At 40.2% G+C, this 21880-nt stretch overlaps 1 protein-coding gene across 1 annotated transcript in view; it reads right to left on the bottom strand.

The window, feature by feature from the left end:
• DNER (delta/notch like EGF repeat containing) overlaps positions 1 to 21880 on the bottom strand; it is a 1195805-nt gene that overhangs the window by 144890 nt on the left and 1029035 nt on the right. The window contains exon 9 of the mRNA XM_069213419.1: positions 19957 to 20079. Coding sequence (XP_069069520.1) covers positions 19957 to 20079 — 123 coding nt within the window. The remainder of the gene's footprint in view (positions 1 to 19956; positions 20080 to 21880) is intronic.

Consider the following 21880-nt stretch of genomic DNA (forward strand, 5'->3'; position numbering starts at 1 on the left):
TAATTGTAGCCTGTTAATCCATAATATACTTACTTTTAAAATGTGAAAAAAATGAAACAGAACTTAATTCATCCGCCTTTGAAGTATGAAAGGCTAAGACAGCTGGCACAGAATAGAACCTTTGAATTCAGGTCACATTAAGATCCCTGCGTTGAGCACTCAAGTGGCACTACAGGAAAGGCTATTTGCCTCTCTATTAAAGCAAATTCTCTCTATCTCATTTATGAACAATTTCTAAGCCACATGTTCACCAGATAAATAAAGCAACTATATATGCATATGTCTTAAAATAATTGAAGGCAAATGAACAAACGTCTGAAGACCCAGTGTACCTAACATAAATCGATTTGCATATTGATTAATTCAGGCAAAAGGCTTCCAAAACAATCAAGCTGTGCTTTATCTATGGAATTAAAAATCAGATGAACTTGAGAAATGTAGGGACTTATTTATATTTTGTCAGATAGGTTAATCCATCACAAATGTGGCGAATATCCCATCTGCCATATTAAAAGTGCATTATAACTCTTAATCAGGCCCTGGGTTGTCTTGGCTGCTGCACATTTATTTCACTACAAGGAAATACACTCGGAATGCTAAGTCTTGCTTTGCCTCTTGTGGCATGCACCACTCTGGCATGAGTTTTTATGAACCATGAAAATGACAGTGCAATAGATTTGCTGTATGATGATATTTGTTAAATGAGCATCTAGGTTAAAACCAACTACGATTCCTACTTAGTCAGATGAGGATGTCTCATCCCCATCATCGCAGCTACATTGCATCCATTTGTGAAAATCCTGAAAAGTATGCACAATAAGACCACATGGCGCTGTGGGCCCTCTGTGGTATGTTTTAAGCACTCTAAGCATTATGGAGGGCACAAAAGGTGTAATCGTTCTTGGTACTGTGGGCATTAGAGGTATTATGGCGGCCTTGGTGTAACGTGGCTCTCACTGACCTATTGTGGGTTTAGTAGGCATCATATTGGCCATCCCAGGCATCATGTGAGCTGTCGCATTAGGTGTCAGTGCTTTGCATACTGTCAGCATCTTTGTGGTTATCGATGCTATCTCGGGCATACGGTGCCTGTCATGGCTTCTGTTGTAGTTAAGAATTACTGATACCCTTATAATGAGGATTTCAGAGAAATTGTCAGTAATTGTGGGGGAAGATCCCTTCAAATTAGGAATCAATTGCCTTGTTATCTAAAAGTATTCTGAGAGAAACCCTGGTCCCACCCCTGGTAGCTTATGATTCAAGCATCAGACCTATCCCAGCGAAAGCAGGTAAAATATTTAAGCGACACTAAAACAATATTCATGTCAAAGTCAAAGATTCTTTATTGGGTTAGCATTTCATAACGATAAAAGATAACATAGCAAAGCACAACAAAATGGATAAAAATATAAAATCAAACACAATCAGCATGCATATCCGGTCGGGATGTCCTAATCCTTACAGCACAGTTTATCAAATTTAGCACAGTAGAACGTATAGGAATGGATGGCAGAGATTGAAGATACAAAAGAACATGCTTACACTGTTTAAAATGCATCACACATTGTTTTAAAAATCAAGCTATAGGCAATTTATAAAACTTACAAAAGAAGAATACGTGTAACATGCTTTGAGCTGACATTCCAACACATGGACAAGGTTTATTTCCTTTCAACCAGTGGCCAGATATAGAGTGTACCTCCATGAAGTGAATTGTATCGAAAATGGGTTAAATCGCAGCACTGATGACTATTAAAAATATGCATGAGATATATTTGTGGGCCTTACTGGCAGGAATTTAAGCATGTGGCATCACCATACTTTTTATACTTTCACATTGCCCTCTAACCACACTTGTCAAGGCTTCCAAGCTCTGTTTAAGATCAGATTTAGTGAATCTCATAGGAGGATGGGAGTTGCTTACTTTGGTTGTGTCCAGTGTAAAACCTAAAGATTCGCAGGTCGATTTAATAAATCCCAGCCAATTAATTTTATTGGATGAATCAAAAGACAGATATTCAACAAATAAGACCCTATTCAGGGAGAGCTCACCTTTCCACCAAATTGAATGGCAGAGCTGCATCGGGCATTATCTCATGATATCTTCAATACCTGGAAGAGCCAGCTCCTGATTGCAAATGTAGTTGAGGAATTTCTAAGAATATTATTCTCTGCCCATTGTAGCACTACAGAGTCAGCCTAACCCTAAACACGAGAACCATAAGTAGCGGGAAAGATGATTTTGCTGTTATAGATTGTAAGCATTTCCCTGATTGGCCTAAAACCCAGTTTTGAATCAAACTGAAATACAGAGGAGGTTGTCTTTGTTAGTTGTTGTGTTCTGAAACGCATTTTGGGGAGTCCACTTTACCTGGTTGTCAAATAGGACCTCCAGGTATGAGTAGGCGGAGACTGCTGAGATCACTGTATTTTTGACAACCAATTGTCCCACCGTACAGGTTTCTTTTCCCACAAATCATAACATACGTATTTCCTGGATTAACCTTTGGGCTCATATTATCCATGTACATAGTATATGAATGAAGCGACCGCTGAAGTCCATCAGCAGAAAGGGTCAAGAGGACAGTGTCATCTGCATGTAATAGAGTGGGTATTAGCCGGGAACCAATCTTGATCAAATCAATATAAGCGTGCAGTAGAGCTTGTTCAAGGCCAATTATATATAGGGTCATTTGAAATTGGGGAGGGCACACCCCTGCCTGACATGCTTCTTCACCATAAAAGTCCTGGTACACTCCCCTCCCGGCACAAAGCGGATTCGGGCTATGACATTTTCAAGTCAAGAAACCAAACAGGAAAACTCCCAAACAGAGTTAGAAAAAGCTAAGAAAAATGCAACACATAAAATTACACAAAAATTGTTACTAGTGGATAAACGGAACTGGATATATGAATTTGTAAAGTTTAAATGCCAAAACTCCAAAAAACCTTGAGGAAACAATCCTGGAAATCCATAGGAATACTAAAGGCAAAAATGGCTGGGTCATATCAGCCTTTTCCATCCAACGGTGATAGAGCACAGGTCATGTGAACCTAGCAGTTCCTCCTAGTCAACTAATATATAATCACATCTGGTCCTAAAACATTAAGTCAAAGTCCTGTACCAAGGCAAGGTAGGTCATTCTGGATAGTGAAGGTTCCATAAATCAATAGATTGTGCAGTCAAGTTCTAGCTGAAGCCTTCAGTTTTGCGACAAAAATCTCTGAGAGGGGCAAGATGGAGAATGTAGCAACAAAAGAACAGAAGTTGGGATCATCTTGCTGCTTCTCCCTGCTGGTTCTTCTATGTTTGCATTATCTCTTTTTTTGGAATGCCACATCTATCAGCACGGCAAAGCAGGACTTTGAGGCCACTGAGGGTTCCATGAGGCCGGACATACTGCTTGAGAAAGTCCACTGAAATCTTTAGTTTTGATGCCAAAAGTTCCAATTGGGGAAATCCAGAAACTGTACTACCATAATTTTATGGTTAGAGGGGTTAGGTTCTGGCCAGCTTCAATGCTGATGGTGCTCAGTGCGACAATGTTTGTTGGCACATCCATCAAAAACCTACTGTGATTCACCAGTGCCCCATACCTCTTCATAGCCCCTCTCTCACATGCATTTGATTTGTTTTATAGCGTTACTCATACCAATGTAGGGTATAGCGTTACTCATATCAATGTAGTGTAGGAAACACTACACAGTAACATCAGTGCTTTATATCACAAACATATTATACAATGCTATTGAATCATACATGTGTAAATCAATCTATAGGAAGTGTTAGATAACATAATGAGGATTACAAGTTGTGGGAATCACAAGTCATCCAGTCTCATGGGCAGTATAATTTCAGAGTGTTTGATCTGGAGAAGCACAAACCCAGGATTTAAAACCTACCACAGAGGTTGACTTTACTAATAAGAAATCAATTCTACCCTTTTTAAGCAAGATTAGGATAATGAAAGACTGGGAAAAACATAGCATTCTAACCTTCTCCATGGAGTTTGCATGATGTAACTTAGGAAATGCAAGTGACAAAATCATCTCTGTGACAAAAGCAGTAACCTACTGAGCTAGCATCATTAAATAGTCTGTGATCTTCAAGATACACGTTCTTTGTAGCAGGCATATTAACCCTCTGCTCTACCTTATCATGAGTCAAAACTGTCACTAGACAAAACTGATCTCTTTCCAGCAAGAACACTAATCTCCAGAGTTATCTTGATATTTTTATTGTTGCCTGAAAACTACTGAACTCACAAAGGACTCTGCAGCAGGTTCTTTTAAACCCATAAGATATTTCTAAACACAGGGCCAGACTCCATCGCTGCCTCCATACACCAAGGACAGCGCCAGATGTGGCTTCATCTGTTGCACAATAGAGCCTGCCCTGGGAAGGTTGCTACGGATGTTTGCCTGCCTTTCCTTTTGTGTAGGTTTTGTTCCTATATCAACAATTACTCATCATATCCTTATTAATGTGACAGCCAGGAGCACCCAATCTATCATAAAGTAAAGGACAACACAATATACCCTATCTAAAACAAGCGGCAAGCCAGTCAGCAATAGCGTCCGGAATAAGCTCTAAGGCATTTTCTAAGAAATTCCTGTATATCTGATGTTGATTGAAGTCCAGGTTCCATGATAACATTTACACCTTAGGAGTTCTGCTCGGCATCCTCACTTTTTATCAGTTCTCCTTCCAGATAGTATCTAAGTGGGATCCAAATATCTCAGGGAGGGCTATGAAGGCAAAAACGTAGCAAATGTTTCAGCTCCATAGTGGCACTGCATTAAGGCTCATATTTATACTTTTTTAGTGCCGCATTTGCGCTGCTTTTTGATGCAAAAACGGCACAAACTTACAAAATACAATTGTATTTTGCAAGTTTGCGCTGCTTTCGTGTAAAAAAATGGCGCAAATGTGGCGCTGACAAAATATAAATATGGGCCTAAATCTTTAATCCAGTCCTTTTTTAATTCAGCCTTTCCTTGTGATAACTGTCCCCTCATGCATGCCATAGCGACCCACATCTTAGCAAGTAGCTTCTTTACCATTTTCGGAACCTCATGAACATACATCCTTAGGGCTAAAACTTGGAAGTATGAGGTTTATAAGCTAAAATGCAAACTAATGTGGCATACACCTGCGTCTGTTAAGCCTATGTGTCCAGCCACCACTACGTCACACGGAAAAAATCATCCTGAGTTCAATGGTATCACCGGCAGGTTGGGTTTAGGATCTCAGATTTTGTCTACTTTCGGTTGAAACATTACAGCAGTAACATCAGTGCATACATTTAAACTGCATATGCCTGCTCCTAATGTTCTTGGGTACCAGTTTATTCTGCTTGCATCAGTATGTCGAGGATCGTTTTGAGTGGTTCTCCCAAGTTCTCCATCAAGTATCTTCTAGCAGTCCCTTGACTATTCTTTTTCAAAGCCATTGTCATCACCCATCTGCGGGTGTTCATTCACAGTATGATCTGTCATAAGGTTCACCTGGAAATGTTGGCTAGTTTGAGTGCCGCGTGTACTGTAATCTGTGGTACATAAATTTATCTAATGGAGAAAGGGGGGCTTTCTCCTTAAATTGTTTGTTCTAGCCCCAATTATTTCCTCACTTATATGCATGCTTAACTTCAAAAACCCAACCCAGAGTAGCATAACCAGGCTTAGTCATTATTGACAGCTTGGGGTAATCCACCAAGGGAATCTCCAGTAAGTAAGGATATGTATGCCCTGTGTAAACACTAATCCATGCCATGCTTGAATTCTGAACGTCATTGGGTTGATATGTATTGTAGAGAGCTGGGCTTTGACTGTTATACCAATTAGTTGTGTTCCCATTTCCACCACTTCACATTCTGCTATCAACTGAAGCATGTAGGATGAAGTAGGATACCAGTAGGTCGCAAAATGCGCTTGTGAAACTAGAAAGTATACCTCAAGGGCCATGACTGTGAACCATCATTTGCAATATGACAACATTAAAGTTTGACATTTGACAAGAGATCAGCTTGATTATTAAGGAGCGTTATATTTTAAAAATGTTTAGAGAGCAGGATGGGGATGTTTGGAAACAAGAACAATAATTAGGCAGTATAATCATTTCTATAGAGCAAGACGCCCTAATCCGTCTGTCGACCTTTGACACCATATCAGACAGCAGAGGTCCATAATTATCAGCCATCATTAATGTTGTTGATCAAACCTACCTTGATGCCAAGGTATTTAAAAACGTACGAGGACTACCTTAAGGGGCACACCAACTCCAATTGTGACGTGGCGCTTGTGAGTAGAGACATTTCAAATTTATCCCAATTTATCTGCAGTTCGGACAACTGGCAAAATCGAAAAATATCACTAATGACAGGCAGCAAATTAAGCTTTGGGTGTTTAATGAGCAGCAACATCTCATCCAAATACATGAATAGTAATTGACGTCTTGTACTTGGTTTGCGTAATGTTCTCTCAGTAAGCATGCCACTGATTGAATCACCACAGCAATAGGAAAATGAGACAGGGCATCCCTGTAATTTCCACATGAACACGTAGCCGTTAATGCAGTAACAGGCCACTGGCCTGCACACAATAAATCAATCAGCCTAAGCAGATAATTGGTTAACCCTATTCTACTTGCAACATTTAAAAAAAAAAATGACAATCAAGTAAACCATACACCTTCTCAGTGTCTAAAAAGAACGAGATGGCCCGCAGGTCAGGATTCAACTGGTGTATGATTGTAAAAAAGGTGCGAGGATTATTGGGTGTTGCCCGACTAGGAATACATTTAAATTGGTCTAGCAGTACTAGGCCTCTCATCTGTGGCATCAACTGATTACCAATGACTTAGGCAAAGAACCTGAAGTCAATATGAAATAAAAACAGTGGCCTATATGACTGCCATAAGTGCTAATCGGTGCCAAGTTTTATTTAGAAGGGCCATAATGACAGCCTCCTCAAATTAATAGGAAGTGCTGACTAGTGTCCCGCACCTAGCCCCTAATGCAGTAGAAACTCCAGCGCAGTCAAATAAGAAGGTTATCCACTGGCTTCAAAGAATGTAAAATAAACACCTGCTTTCTCAGTGACTTCCTGATGGTACAAGGGTTGCATGGGTTGGCCCATTGACCATCAGTTACAGAGGGGATAGTGCAATTGTGACTTAAGGCATCCCCATAAAGCAGACGGCCTTCTGCATCACTCTTACTTTTAGACTAAGGCCCAGATTTACTAAGGTTTTACACCTGTAAATCAGATTTACTAATAATCCCAGCCCCCTAATAGACCTCAGTAAAAAAATTGTTGTTCAGAGATTTTCATTTTTGATTTGTGTTTTTGGATCATTAGAGAAGTAATTTAGTTTTGGTAGACATTGCTAATTCAGGCTGATTTTTTCTGGACAACATTTTTTAAAATGGTGAATGTGTTGCAGTGATGGTGTAATATTTCAGGAACCATGAGACCTATACTTCATTCTTGTGTCAAAACATAGGTTTTGGGGGTCAGGTAGTCTTATAGAGACAGAAAATAACTCCTCAGAGCAACCCTTCCATTATTTTCCAAAATGGCAGCTCCAATAGAGGAAGAAGAGACAAATATAGAAATTAAACAAATAATAATGGTTCTTAATCCTTTTATGTATACACCAAACAATGTTTGTGATCTAAATATGAAAAACAATAATGTTTATCATTCCTGTTTTAGATACATGTTCATAGTTCACTTTATTTATTTGTTTCAGCAATCACTCATGGTACATTTGCAGAATGTTGAACATTTGAGTTGAGCATATCATAACAGGGACATCTTTTTGTAGCACAGGTTTTGCAAGTACACGCATGTGCAAGATCTGTGGGTAGAGGCTTTAGAAATTTCATAGGTTTTAGCACCCCGTCAATATCTTTCCAACCCAAATTCACACAGACCATTCTCTACATATGCATATCCAAAACATATATACATCTTCTGATCAAGTAGAACATTCTTTTAATGTGTTCATGCACAGAATATGGTGTCGGTGGAAGGTCACTTAGCGGGACTGATCTCTTGAACTCACTGTTCTGAAATGCTTTCTTCCAGTTTTGCTCAGTGTCATCACCAGTAAGAATGTGTGCCTTGATAAGAACACTGGGCATCTCTGGGTAACGTTTCTTGCACAGAAAATGAATAAGGATTCTGTGTATTTTCTCACCTGTTCCATACCATATCCATTAACTCTGACAATCCTTGATTTATGAACATTGCAACAAATCTAAGTATCACAATAATAACATCTGTGTCTTTTGACCGTACAATGACTCAATTGGAACCATTTCAAATAGTTCACTCAACATGTGGCACAACACGAAGGTCTGTGCCCTCCAATTTGCTGTTAAGTTCTTGAACAATATGGCACATACCTTTTGAATATATCTCTGCAGTCATCAACTCCTCATTAACAATCATTCCACTTGCAATAATTGAAACATCAGCTATGTTTTGGCGAGTTAGCATGTCCAAGTTCATCTTGTTCGATATTGATGACCAGAATTTATCAAGTTGCACAGCTATAGCTGTCAAATGTTTGATGCAGGCAAGGACAATTGTTCCACTTGTAGACATTCATCTGATTCTCTCACATTCTTTGACAGATAATTCAAGAGAACCGTCAAAGACAATGTGCAGTTCTTGTAAGGTGCACACTAGCTTTTATATCTGTAGAACTGTCTGAATGACCTCTCAGAAGTTTTGGATGGATGAAATCTTGACCATTCAGTATTGTGACATATAGTCCACAACAACTGCAGTTTTCAATGAGGAAACCTTTTCTAATTGAAATTCTTCAGGTGAAAGTTTTTTTTTTAGCTCCTGTATGAGTTTGTGCTTCACTGGTTGGGTTGCAACATATCCATCAAATAATGCGTTTGTTGGAAGATCATGCGACAGAATATCCTTGATAAACTCACCCCTTTCTTTTGCTACATCTATCTCTCTATGTGCTTGCGAAAGCTGTTTTTTGTAACATGTTTTGTAGTGGCTGGTTGGACGAAACTCTTACTATGGCAATTAAAGCATGGAAGTTTAGCTTTAGCGATTATGTCAAACAGCTTTTTTTCTTTCAATACAAATCTCTCCTACTTCATTTCTGCGTATGGTGTCGATCCATGTTCCAGGACATCTGGTAGATGTGTCTTTATATCGTTATCCACATTTCGTTTGGTCATGAAGTTGTGTAGTCATACAGGTTCAGTCATTTCAAAAGGGTTTCCTTGCTGCTGCATGAAATGAAGAAGGCTGTAAGCATGTTTATTAAAACATTCCCTTCTCTTTCCCACAAGTTTGTGGTGATGAACAGTTTCACAATGGCCCATTACTTTTTGAATTTGTCATCTCTCTGAAAACATTGCAAATAGAAAGGACTTCAAGGTAAACTAGATGCCTTTGAGCAACATATTCACTTTTACGTGTTTGATCAACAATTCTGTTGTAGCTTTTCTGAGATCTCTAGGTCGTCTGTTCCAGTATCATATCTGGAGCTACAGCCTTGATCCTTCCCTCTCTGTCTTTCACCACAAAGGGGCATATTTATACTCTGTTTGCGCCGGATTTGCATCATTTTTTTTCTCGCAAATCCGGTGCAAACTTAACTCCCTATTTATATTTTGACACTAGACCTGTCTAGCAGCAAAATATTGGAGTTAATGTTATTTTTTGCCTGTGGAAAACTACCTTGCGTCAATGAGATGCAAGGCAGGCATTCCCAGGCAAAAAATGACTCTAAGGCCTCTGTGCCTTATTTATCCTCCCATGCAAAAATCATGCACAGGAGGTAGGGGGCCTTAAATAATGGCACTAAGCCTGTTTAGTGCCATTATTTAACGCCTGGGTCAGGGCAGGCGTTAGGAGACTTGTAGGCCATTTTCCATGGTCAGCGCCAGGGACACCCTCACCCACCCCCACCCATACTTGGAAGACTCCTAGGGATGGGGGGACCCATCCCAGGTAAGACCAGGTAAGTTTTTTAATTATTTTTTTAAAGTGCCATGGGGGGCCTAACTTGGGCCCCCCTACATGGCACTGTGCCCAGTGGCCATGCCCAGGGGGCATAAGTTCCCTGGGCATGGCCATTGGACAGGGGGGCATGACTCCTGTCTTTACTAAGACAGGAGTCATGCCCATGGAGGTTGTGTGTCAAAAAATGATGCTAGTCAGGTTAGCGTAATTTTCGGACTCCAATCTGACTAGCGCCTTTCTTTGACGCACAACCTCCTGTTTCCCCTACGCCTCCCCCACCCGGTTAGCGTCATTTATTTTTATGCTAACCGGGCCTTACCGCTGGCTAGCGTCATTCCTTAAATGTGATGCCCCGCCGGCGTTCAGGAATGGCGCAGCCGCCGGTAAACTTTTTGACGCAAACCTGCACTAACGCAGGTTTGCATCAAAAAGTATTAATCAGGGCCAAAATGTCTTTGGATGAATTTTCTGTAGAGGTATGATTTTTCCACCTCTAGCGTCATCGCTCTTTCCAAATACCAGGACCCTTATCTCAGGTAGTTTATGCAATCATATTTGAAAAACACAGTCATCGGTGACTCCACTGTTTCACATGCAGCTCACAATCACCTTCCCGATCAGCATGTGCCAAGTTTTTCACTACAGTTATCATTTGAAAACGTTTCCCCAGTACTTGCAAAGTTCAGATTTTTCTTCACATTCTTTGACAACTTCTGCAAACTTGGTTTTCATGTTTTCTGATTTCGAACTGAGTGTATTGACCATTGCCTGGCTTTGCAATATGTCTTTTGAATGAAGTGCATCCTGTGCCTTGTTCACTTCTGAATTACGATATGCAAAACCTAATTTGTCATTCTTGTTCAAGAAAGTTGTCCAACACAATGTTTCTATAGCCTCAGATATGATGAGCTTACATTGTAAGGAACAAGCATAATGAGTTCCACTCAATGCTGACTGGACAGTTTTGCTTCCAAAGATTTCAGCCTCAATAAGTGCACCGTCTATGCCACATCCACTGAGATAACTGCCTGCACGCTGCAACACAACTTTTGTCATGTAGAAAATGACAATCATTGGATAAAGATCATCAAATTCTACTGGATTGCTCATTCAAATGCCTGCTACAATACAGAAAACACCTTCAGTGCAAACAATTGGCAGGATAGGCTGGTCTTCAAGCTGAGATCACACACTTTGGAAATGTTTTTAGGCTGTGTATACTGTTGCATAGTTTGTGACTGGAGATGGTATTACTGGTAAAAATCCAACCCTCTTCAGTGGGAGGGTATTCTGGGGGATCATAGCGTGAAGTGCAGCCCACGGAGGAACTGGCTTTTCTTCATTCTTCAGTCTGCACCAAATAAGCAATAGAATAAATTCAGTTAAATCAGCTTTGTGGACCGCAGCATCAGGTAGAAGAAAATCCATGTCCTCAGACACTTTGAAACTTTCTGGTAGACTGGGACAGTTGATGGCTTGTAGTGAAATTGCACACGTTGGCAAGACAATTCGGTTATACGTTTTCAGCTTTGTTTGTTTATGCCTATCGCTGAGACCGCTTGTTTTCCATAAACTACTTCACTGGTACAGTCTTTGAAAAAGCACCATGACAGTATCATGTGTGCTGGAGCTCCAGACAAAGAAGAGCTGTCTTCAAAATCAAAATTATAAAGAGCAGCAATTGTAAATCCTTTCCTGGTAAAGTGACTTGGGAGTTGTGTGCTTCGGATTCACAAGATTTTAAAGCATGAGCTGCTAACAAATTCCTACTCCGTACTGTTATCACAACTTGTTGATATAATAATCCTATTTATTGAAGTGATTAGCTTTCTACTTTTGCACTTGTCATAAACTGCATGGGCAGTCACAATGTGTAGCAGAGTTTTCTTTTTTCTGTGATGTAATTCATACAATGTGATTTGGAAAAGACAGTACATTTGCGCAGCATAAGCCTGTCGGTTCATGGGATTGTCTCCCACTTCTTCGCTTATATCTTCGAAGCCATCATCAATATTGTTTGCTTCTGCTCCAAACTCAAAAACTTTAGTTTGTAACAGTGTTGCTTTGCTGATATTAAACAGTAATGTAGAAAATGTTAAGACAACATCAGGCATTCTTGTTGACTCCCATGATTTGCAGAGCTCTGGGGCATCACAAAATTTGTCATTAAGTTCAAAATCTAAATCTTTCAGGACGTTTCTTAAAATGGTTCTTGCTGATTTTACTGCATCCTGTGATCTTATTTTGCCATCAAGAACTTGAGGAGTCAAATCAGCTGAGAACACCATAAGTGGCTCATTCGTTTTGTTACACTGACAAAAATGAATTCTATCATTGTAAATTCTCACCAGAAAAATCTTAATTTCATTATTTTGGATCAAAACTGTTTCACTACTATGGACCATTATTTCTCTGATCTCACTGAGTGTGAACTCATAGCCAGCACTCAAAACTGGCTTTAAAACTTTATTTGCTTTTTTAAAGAATGCAAACTTAACTGAAGGCTAGCGGTTACGTTGCTGCTGGGAGCTCATTGCACATTCATATTTTCGAATGTAGACACGTGTGCAGTTCGGGTGGTCATACAAATCCGCAACAAATACATTCATCTCACTGTTTAGATCAGCTACTCAGCTGAAAACTTCACCCTGGAAGAAACTAGCTGTAGATAATAACATGTTCGCCTTTTGAGACTCTCCCACACTCTATACTTTGTTCTTTCGTCAGTTACTTTGGCCCTTTTTCCGGTTGCCACTGTGTCTAGATAACACATTGAAGAACCTCTGCTTTCTGATCAGTTTTTGGAGGTGGACGAGGGGTAGCGGTCAATCTTTTAAGTGGATGGGCATTGGGTCAGGTTGTTGTCTCTTTCCCAGAAGACTCGGATTCTTGTTGTGATTCACTGGTTTCTGCTACTTTTTAACAGTTTTTTCCAGGCTTTTTTTCCATTGTATACAACTTGTAGCACTTGTAGTTTCATTGCTAAAATATTTGATCCTATTCACCCATCAGTGAAACTTTTTTATGAACTTTGTTTTGCCGAATGTCTGCAGCATCTCAAACTCTCTTCTGTTCAGCCATAGTTGACGTTAGCTTTTCTTTCGGATTAGTTTGGCTTATGACACATTTTTCTTTGTTGAAGGAGTGATCAGATTTTGTAATTAGCAACACTGTCAAAAGATAAAGGTCCTCTGCTACAACCTGCTTTGCTCATTTTTACAAATTATGAATCAACAGAAAGCCTGAAACAAAAAACAATGTTAAAATAAATTGATAATATGATGGCTAAAACACATCATTATAGAGCTGCCATTTCAGAAAATGGCTGAAGGGATGATCTGAGGAGTTATTTTCTGGATCTATAAGACTACTTGACCCCCAAAACCTATGTTTTGGCACCAAAATGAAGGTCTCATGGTTCCTGAAATATTACATCATCACTGCAACACATTGCACTGGCCATTTTTAAAAATGTTGTCTAGAAAACATAGTCCCAGATTAGCAATGTCTACCTAAGCCAAATTACTTCTCTAATGATACAAAAACACAAGTCACAAATGAAAATCTCAGGACAACAATTATTTTATGGATGTATATCAAGGAGCCAGGATAAGCCATGCAAAGCCACTGTGCATCACTCAGTGTGGCTTAGTAAATCTAGAACAACTCCAGGCAGAGCAAGTTGCTGCCTTCAGTTACCATGTGTTGGGAAGCCATTCCATGGGTGTTCCTGCATATCCACTCGTGGATTTTGGTGCATTTTCAGATTTACAAAGGATAGTTAACCTCGGAATGCATTAAAATACTACACCATCTGAACAGAGGCATAATGATGAGAAATATGTTTACTATAGAAAGAAGAAAATGACTCTGAGAATTGCTTTTGGGGAGGAAGGTATCCCTTTCTGCACAAAAACAATCCTACCTGTAATGCAGGCACCCTTGTACCATCATGCAAGGGTGCCTGCGTTGGCGCTAGAGAGCTCCAAGTGCTCCAGCACACATAGGAACCTAAAATGCGCCATGCCTTAATAAATATGGCACATTCCTGCTCTCACCATTTGCACAGCGATGTGCAGCAAGTTGTCTTGCGCTAAATGTTAGTAATTATCAGCCCGGCTGTCCAGGCTCAGTAAAGCTCTTGCCTTTGGGCTTTTGCTGCAGTCACCTACTCCTGAAATCACAGAGCCTTCCTCCAGCTGCATGTCCCATTTTCACCTCAGTACATTTTTCTACCACCAGTTACTTTTCTGTGCTTACCGACATATCTGAGATTAAGTGACTTCTAGCTATTACTTCTGATTATAGCAGTAATGTTTTTCCTAAGCCATTGCACATCCCAATTACAACTGAGTATATGTTAACATAGAAGGAGTTTAATGAGGGTTTTATCAGTTATCTAAATTTAGACATACGAAGGAAATCTGGTCCAGATCCTAGAGGCGATGTTGTTTCCTCTCAACCTTCTTCCAAAACAGTCATTTTAGAGACTTCAGCTGGAACAAAATTAAACCTGAATGATAAGGATTGGGGTGAATTTATAGATGGGTTTGAACTTTCCATTGTCCAAGAAACATGAGCCTTCAACAATGCTTACAGACTTAGTTATGGAAACGTCTGTGCCCCAGCAATAAATTCACATGCAGGGAGAACTTCTGGTTGCCTGATCCTATGGATAAAATCCTCTTGTTAGTGCTCAGTTAATGACTTTCAGAGTTTAAAGATCATTTCTGATTATGATATGCTCCCCCAGAGAATTAAAATCAACAATGGGAGTATTAATAAGCACAATGAATCTCTGACCTTTCAATTACTTGATAACCTACTGAGCTAATAATGCACATCATGTTATCATTGCCTGTGATTTCAATTTAACATTTGAAGCTTCATTCATTACACATGATTGGGCTAAAGCTGAGGAAACATTTTTAGGAATTCCAAACCTACTGACCACTTGTGAGAAAATCTTGAGCAGTAGATCAGCTTTCCAATTTGTCGACCTAATGTATGCCCATAGTCTATGTGTATGCCATGCTGCCCCTCCTCTGACAGCATTACCTGCTCCTACATTTTGGAGGTGGGTCTCTGGAAACAATATAGATTACACTTTACCTCATTTAGAGTTTTGTGAGCCAATGTGGCAGTTATTCAAAGAGAAGAGAGTGACCACTATTCCCTGTCTCTTAAAATTCAAGATTTACTGCATGATAACAGGGCATCTGTCCCCCTTTCTAGTGCAGCCGCTCTATCAAATATCCACAACAGTAGCAATGTTTTCTCGAAAATCTATGATGCAGCATCAATTCCACTGGGCTCGATAATTGAGAATCTGGAACAACCAAAGTTAATTTTAGATACTCATAACTTATTATTTGAGAATCTTAGAGTCTTAAAGCGTTCTTCCGAAAAGATTACAAACCTGGTGACAGAGCCCGTCAGCTCCAGGAATGTTTTAAATCAGCCTGTGTTCACTAAAACTCCTCTACTGGTGGCTATTAAGATAGAAAACAGGGCTACCATGGATGACTCCAGGGCTCGCTACCTATGAACCTTAAATTCTGCCTAACTGGATTGGTAGCTAGGTATCTATCTGTGGAGAAGTGTGACTCAATGGTTAGAGCGGCAGACCCTGATGCAGAAATCTGGCCCGGGACCAGGGTTCAATTCCTGCCTCGGCAGGTCTTGGGCTCAATTTCCTTGGACCTGATAATTCTTGCATCGGTGCCTAATCTAATTCATGGGTCCCACTCTGTAACTCTGGGCAATAGCTTGCTTAATCTCCACAACAGTGCTGGGATTCCTGGCTTCACCTTGGAGGTTGCCCATGAGTGGGCACCTCACAGTGAAAAGCCAGGAGGGGTTCCAAAGCTGTATGCGTACAGTGCCTTGAGACCCTAACGGGTGAGAAGTGCACTATACAAGTACGAAGTTTACAGTTTATCTGGGAGGAATTCTCAGAAGTTGCTAAGAAGAATGATGCCAAGAGCTTTTGGCATATGGTGGCCATAATAATACAATGAGACCCAAGGCCCATATTCAGCCTATGGACTGGGTGAAGCATTTTAGTCACTCTATTCCATTTTCTTATTGTTTTCCTCCATCCAGACACTTACTGATTGCAACATCCCTCAGCGACACTAGCCATCCATCAGTTCTTCTCTGCTTGACTCTGAGAAAGCTGTTATTCCTCAGAGACAATGGAAGTTTCCTTGCTTGGATAACATCCCTACAGAACAAGTTCATTCAGAACTTGAAGTCTGGATGCCTCACATTAATGTCATTTTCCACACCATAGCTGCAGGTGCCCTAATCCTCCCTTCATAGAAGGGTGCAGAGGTCACACCTATTTTTTTAAAAAGGGGTTGTCAAAATATTAAGGGATACTGTTTTCCCATCAGACTCTTGGACAATAGCCGAAAAATATTTTGTAAATAGGTAATCAATGAGTTATTTGATTGGATTATGAAAAATGACACACTACGTGATTTCCAAGCTGGTTTTAGAGGATGAAATGAAACTATGGACCAGGTTTTTTAATGATACAATACAGGGTGATGGGAATTGATTGGGGGAACCTTTATGTGGCCTTTGTCGTTCTGTGATCAGTTTTTGACCTGCTTCCAAAAGCCAGGTTATGGATAGTACTTGTCAGCGTGGAAGTCCCCAGTTATCATTGTAAGTCTGTGATGCAGCCGTCTGGGTCTGCACTGATCCCACGTTTATATCAAATATCTTGGTTATAGATTCACAAATCTCACTAAACAATGAGAGCGTCGGTACAGCTTCTGCTAGAGGCACTTATGTGGAATGCAGCAAAACCATGAAGACCATGGAATGGTATGATAAGGTCATTCGGAAGATATTGAATAATTGAAACACATGAGACAAATGCTTTCGTGTGGAGCCTGTGGTCAATTGTGGATGTGGAGCCATGTGCAGCCGAATTTGGATGTAGGAGGTAGTCAGTTCAGTATAGGTTCTTTTTAATCATAAACAATTACATCTTCAAGTCGAGGTTTTAACATAAGCTTCTCTGGGAACAGACATCCATCTCATCCCAGATCTTCCCTGTTCTGCCAACTTCCACAGGCAAGCAATCACACAGTGGAAGAACATTCCTGCTTAAAATATTATGTCACCGCCTCAGAGTGCAGTGGGCTTGCCACATTGCTACAAGATCCACAGGGTCACATTAATCCTTACAGAAGTTACAAACGTTTAACCAAGAACCACACCTGAGAGGATACTGATGTGCACATCCTCATGGGGTCATTTGAGAGTGGCAACTATCTTCCACACAATTTTTTATGACCAGTGAAAAAAATGTATGCATGTGTTTATGCGACACCTCGCACATTATATATGCACCGTACAGGCTTTTATGAGCTCATGTCAGATAGATTATTCTTGTGTAAAATTTTGAGTGCGCGTGGCTTCCAAATGCAGGTGTAAATGCATTAGTATGCATAGAAAGGGTTAAGGATCCAGCACGGTGTTGTCAATTTCTACTTTGCACAGTTGATCCAACTTCTATGCATAAATCAGAAGCATTTCAGTTCGCAAAATGACTAATAAAAAGGACTTGAATGTAAAGCCAGAGAGAAGATTTCGAGAGTGGAACGGGTATTGGAGCTGTCACCCACAAGTCAGAGAATATTTACAAGAACAAACAAAACACAATGTTTAGCTGCACATGAATAAGCTTTAGTTTGCTAAATTGGCATTATTCCAATCCAAATCTGGGATGTTATCCAGCTAGCCATTCCCAATAGTGCTTTCCAAGTTGAAATGAGGAACATTGCGCATTCAAAATAGGGCCAAATCAAAGTCCAATTGATATGCTTTTGGCAGACTGAATTCTTAAAAATTAAAATCCAATTGGTATACTTCTGGCAGTCTGAATTCTTAAGAGATACACACAAGGAAATACAGTTCTCAGTTGTTTAGAGTAATGCGGTTGTTAATTATTTCTTGCACTCTGCAAATTCTTTTTTTTCTTGACCTTTTTGTATCTCATTTACATTTACATATTGCATTGTTGTTTTTTTTGGACTTTATGTACGTTTTTATTGAACCCAAATTCATTTTTTAAATAAAACTACAATGTACAGTTCTAAAAACTGATGCTGCTCGAATTAAAGAGAGGGAAACAGGCAATGTTGAACGATAAAAAAGCAATGCCTCTGATACTTTAGAAGACTGATTTCTCGAGAAAAACCGAGAAGGTTAGTCGTTTAAAGGGCATTTTGCACTCCTAAATGCAATTTAAGTGCACCAAAATTGTCCATACATGAAATGCCATCTGGTAGAATTTGAATACCCAACGATAGGGCAGAATTGTAGGAGGGTTAGGGCTGGAGTGGGTTAATGGGTGTTTCTCTTTGGGTCACCCTACACATGTGGGTGAATCCCTCAATATTGTACCACCGAGGTTATTAACATACTGCGTCGTAGTAGTTTCTTGACATGGAAATGCATGCAAGCGTTCACTGAACGGCATGAGTAAATGCAAACCGAAAAAGTGTGTTTCCAGTGTAGGAATGAGGAGGGTTGACCTCCATAGGAAATGGTGGTAAAGCAGAAGGGGTTTCTCCAAGGGGCAAACTATATTCTCCATATAGAAAAATATCACGTGTTATAATGCATGTATGTCACGTTTTCTCATAAAACTGTTTTATCTGGTAGACAATTCAATATTAGCATTGGTTTCTGTAAACTATGTCTGGCTAATATAGATTTTCTAGAGAGGTCCTGGGATTTTTGTGTATCTGTGAAAAGTTGTATATTTGCTCCAAACATAGGAGAATAATACAAGACCAAATTTCAGACTTTTCTTTGGTGGCCACTAAAAAGCAGGTTGAAGGTAGTGCTTCTGTCCATTTAACTGATTCCAGCATTGCAGTGAGATTCAGTCTTGATGAGACCCTGCACTACTATTCAGTACAAATGGTTGCCCAATGTGTCTAAAATCAGGGGAGTGGTTTCTGTGCAAAATGTGTTAAATCCCTTTTGTTTGGGAAAATGCTAAATTTGAGTCCACTGCAGCATTTTACAATGTTAATTTCATTGTTTAATGAAATACAGACTTGGTTTAGGTATGCGCAGAGTTGTTTAAAAATCTGAAAAATATTCCAGAAATTTGATATAATTTCTGTACTATATTTGTAGTTTGGTTACTGTCATCAAAATGGCGCCCTTGCCACGTGAAGTCTGAATAAAATGTAAGGCGGTTTGTTGGGTATCATATAGTTAAATGGAGTAAACACACATCGTTACTGTGTGAATGCGCCCAATTTGAGCATAAAAGATGAGCCCTAGCCATCTTGGGGTTGTTCCTCCATAATCCTACAGTGTGCACTGCCTGTCTGCTTCTTCACTTCCCTAATAGATCACTGGCAGTAAAAGAACATGATACAGACCCATGATCTTTACCTGAACCAGTCAGTGACGAAACATTCAGTACTGATGTTGTCTATAACGCTGGTTTATCAACCGTTTATAGGACTTTGCAATCTAGTTAGAAAGTGAAGGTGTGTAGAACCCCTCCTTGTCATGGTCAGAGTCTCCACAAAGCAGACATCATGTCAGCCTATGTAAGGAAAACTCTGACAAAGCTAGTATTTGTCGAAAGAAGACAATTGCCTAGTTCTTTTAAGTGCATAACAGTGGTGCCACAGTTGTTGCTCCACACTCATAGCATATTTAGACAGTAAAACTGAGACCTAACATCACACCTTTATGACTGGACTCCTGTTTGTGATGGACTGCATCCTACCATCGAAAGCACAATCAGATGCCAGTTTGTGATGGAAACCTCAGAACCATTGGAATGTCTCTTCCAGGCTACCAAAAGGGCTGAAATGCCACACAAATGGAAGAAAATGCATCATACAAATGCAATACCATAAAATATTGTTAACAAATAACTAATTGGTGGTTCATCTCTCTTACCTTCATACTCAGAAAGACATACACACTCATAGCCATTGGCAAGGTCTTTGCACGTAGCGCCATTCTGGCAGGGCATAGAGAGACATTCATTATACTCTTCTTCACAATATAGCCCGTGATAACCTGAGAAAAAGCAATCAAAGACATTGGACTTTGTTCATTTGTTCCCTTATTGGGAAGTTTCATAGTTTCAGAAAAACTTCAGACAATCTCATCCTGGCCGTTAGATGGCATGCACATAGAAATTTAACTAGCAATCATATGACTATCTCTGCATATGAGCGTTGCTTATTTCATGAGGGGGGGGGGGAGTTGTAAAGCGCTACATGAAATCCCACCTTAAAATCAAATCCAGGATACTGTGATTTCAGAATATTGTGGAGAACATATCAACAAGGTGGATTTGGAGTTGTTTCTAGATTTATTACTTATCTGAGAATAAATGCACCTTGACAATATATACATATATCTTTACGCAGATGTGGAGTTAAGAATAGTAAATCTATACTGACCTATACAAAATTTTCATCTAATTATTTTGGTCCTCAATAGTTAGGCCACAACATTTTGGTAGCACAATGTTTTGGTAGTGGATATTTCAACAAGCACCTGTGTTGCATACCATCATACATCGGACCTTGAGCACAGGCGGCAGGGAAATGCACAGGAAGGAGGCAATAATTGAACAATCAAGACGAACATGACAGATCACTGTATAAAAGGAATAAATAAAGACATAACCACTTAGTTACATGCAAATACTTGTATTGAAGACCTAAATGGTACCTTTGCAACACTGGTTGGGTCCAAGATGGAGTGACATGGCAAGGAAAATAATGATGGATTAAATCGAGATCTGTGACTCAGGGGGAGCGTTTGAAAAGTATAAACACTAAGTCCATCATTTTATTTTGAGATGTTGCAATGCAAATGGTAGGCCTGACTCTCCACCTTGGCCAGTGCAAGTTTGCAGACACATTTTGTGGGTTATACAGATTGCTCTGGTCCCAGTGAAATTGCAGAGACATACATCGCCTTCCAAAAGCAAGAAGGAAAGTTGCCAGGGGTGGCTCCTCCGTTAGTGCAAAGGAGCATTGCCTCCCAGCCAGCAGCAGCAGCTGCAAAACCTTTACAAGAAAACAATGATAAACTGTGTTTCTCTTGTAAAGGGGCAGGGCCACGGGGTGACAAGCAGTGATGGGAGAGTGCGTGTGTGTTTGGCCCGCTATCTCGGGCCAGCCAAACACACATGTGCAGTAGGCTTTTTCCAGCCCAGCAACATAGTTTCCAGGCTGGAGAGAGCATGCACAGGCTCTCTTTCTGCCTGGGAGTGTCCTGGCTGGGCGCTCCTAGACAATCCTGACGCTGCTCTGAGCAGTGTCAGGATTGGCCGCAGGGCAGGATGGGAGTCTGTGTCGGCAGCGACGAAGCAGTGGAGATGGAGGAGCGAAGCGGCACGGTGGAGTGCAGGTAAGTTGTTTTAAAAAATATATATATATTTAATGTCTATTAAACCCTCCCCCCCATGCCGCTTGCCCCTTCCACGCCCCACGAGCTGTGACTGAAAGCTGCACCAAATAACTAGCACATAGATGAACAATATTTTGCACTAGTTGGTCGGTTCAAATGTTGATGTAAATTGTGGTGCAAAATTGCATCGGTGCAGTCTTCATAATGAAGAAAGATCTGTGCGAAGTTGCATTGGCACAGCTGCGATCTATGCATGTGCGCCACACGTTTGATACCTGTATTCAGGTCTAATGTGCTGTTGGACGGAGCCTTTGCAATGTCAATAGCAATCGTCCTGAACAGAGTACAGTCCCATTTGACGCTGTGCTGCTTTTCACTGATTACATATTTCTGTTTACTCCTTGATAACCCCTTGTGGTTTTTGTAATTATATTTTCTTTTACAGAAAATATTA

Source organism: Pleurodeles waltl, chromosome 11 (assembly GCF_031143425.1).
Source record: "Pleurodeles waltl isolate 20211129_DDA chromosome 11, aPleWal1.hap1.20221129, whole genome shotgun sequence".
Taxonomy (NCBI): Eukaryota; Metazoa; Chordata; class Amphibia; order Caudata; family Salamandridae; genus Pleurodeles; species Pleurodeles waltl.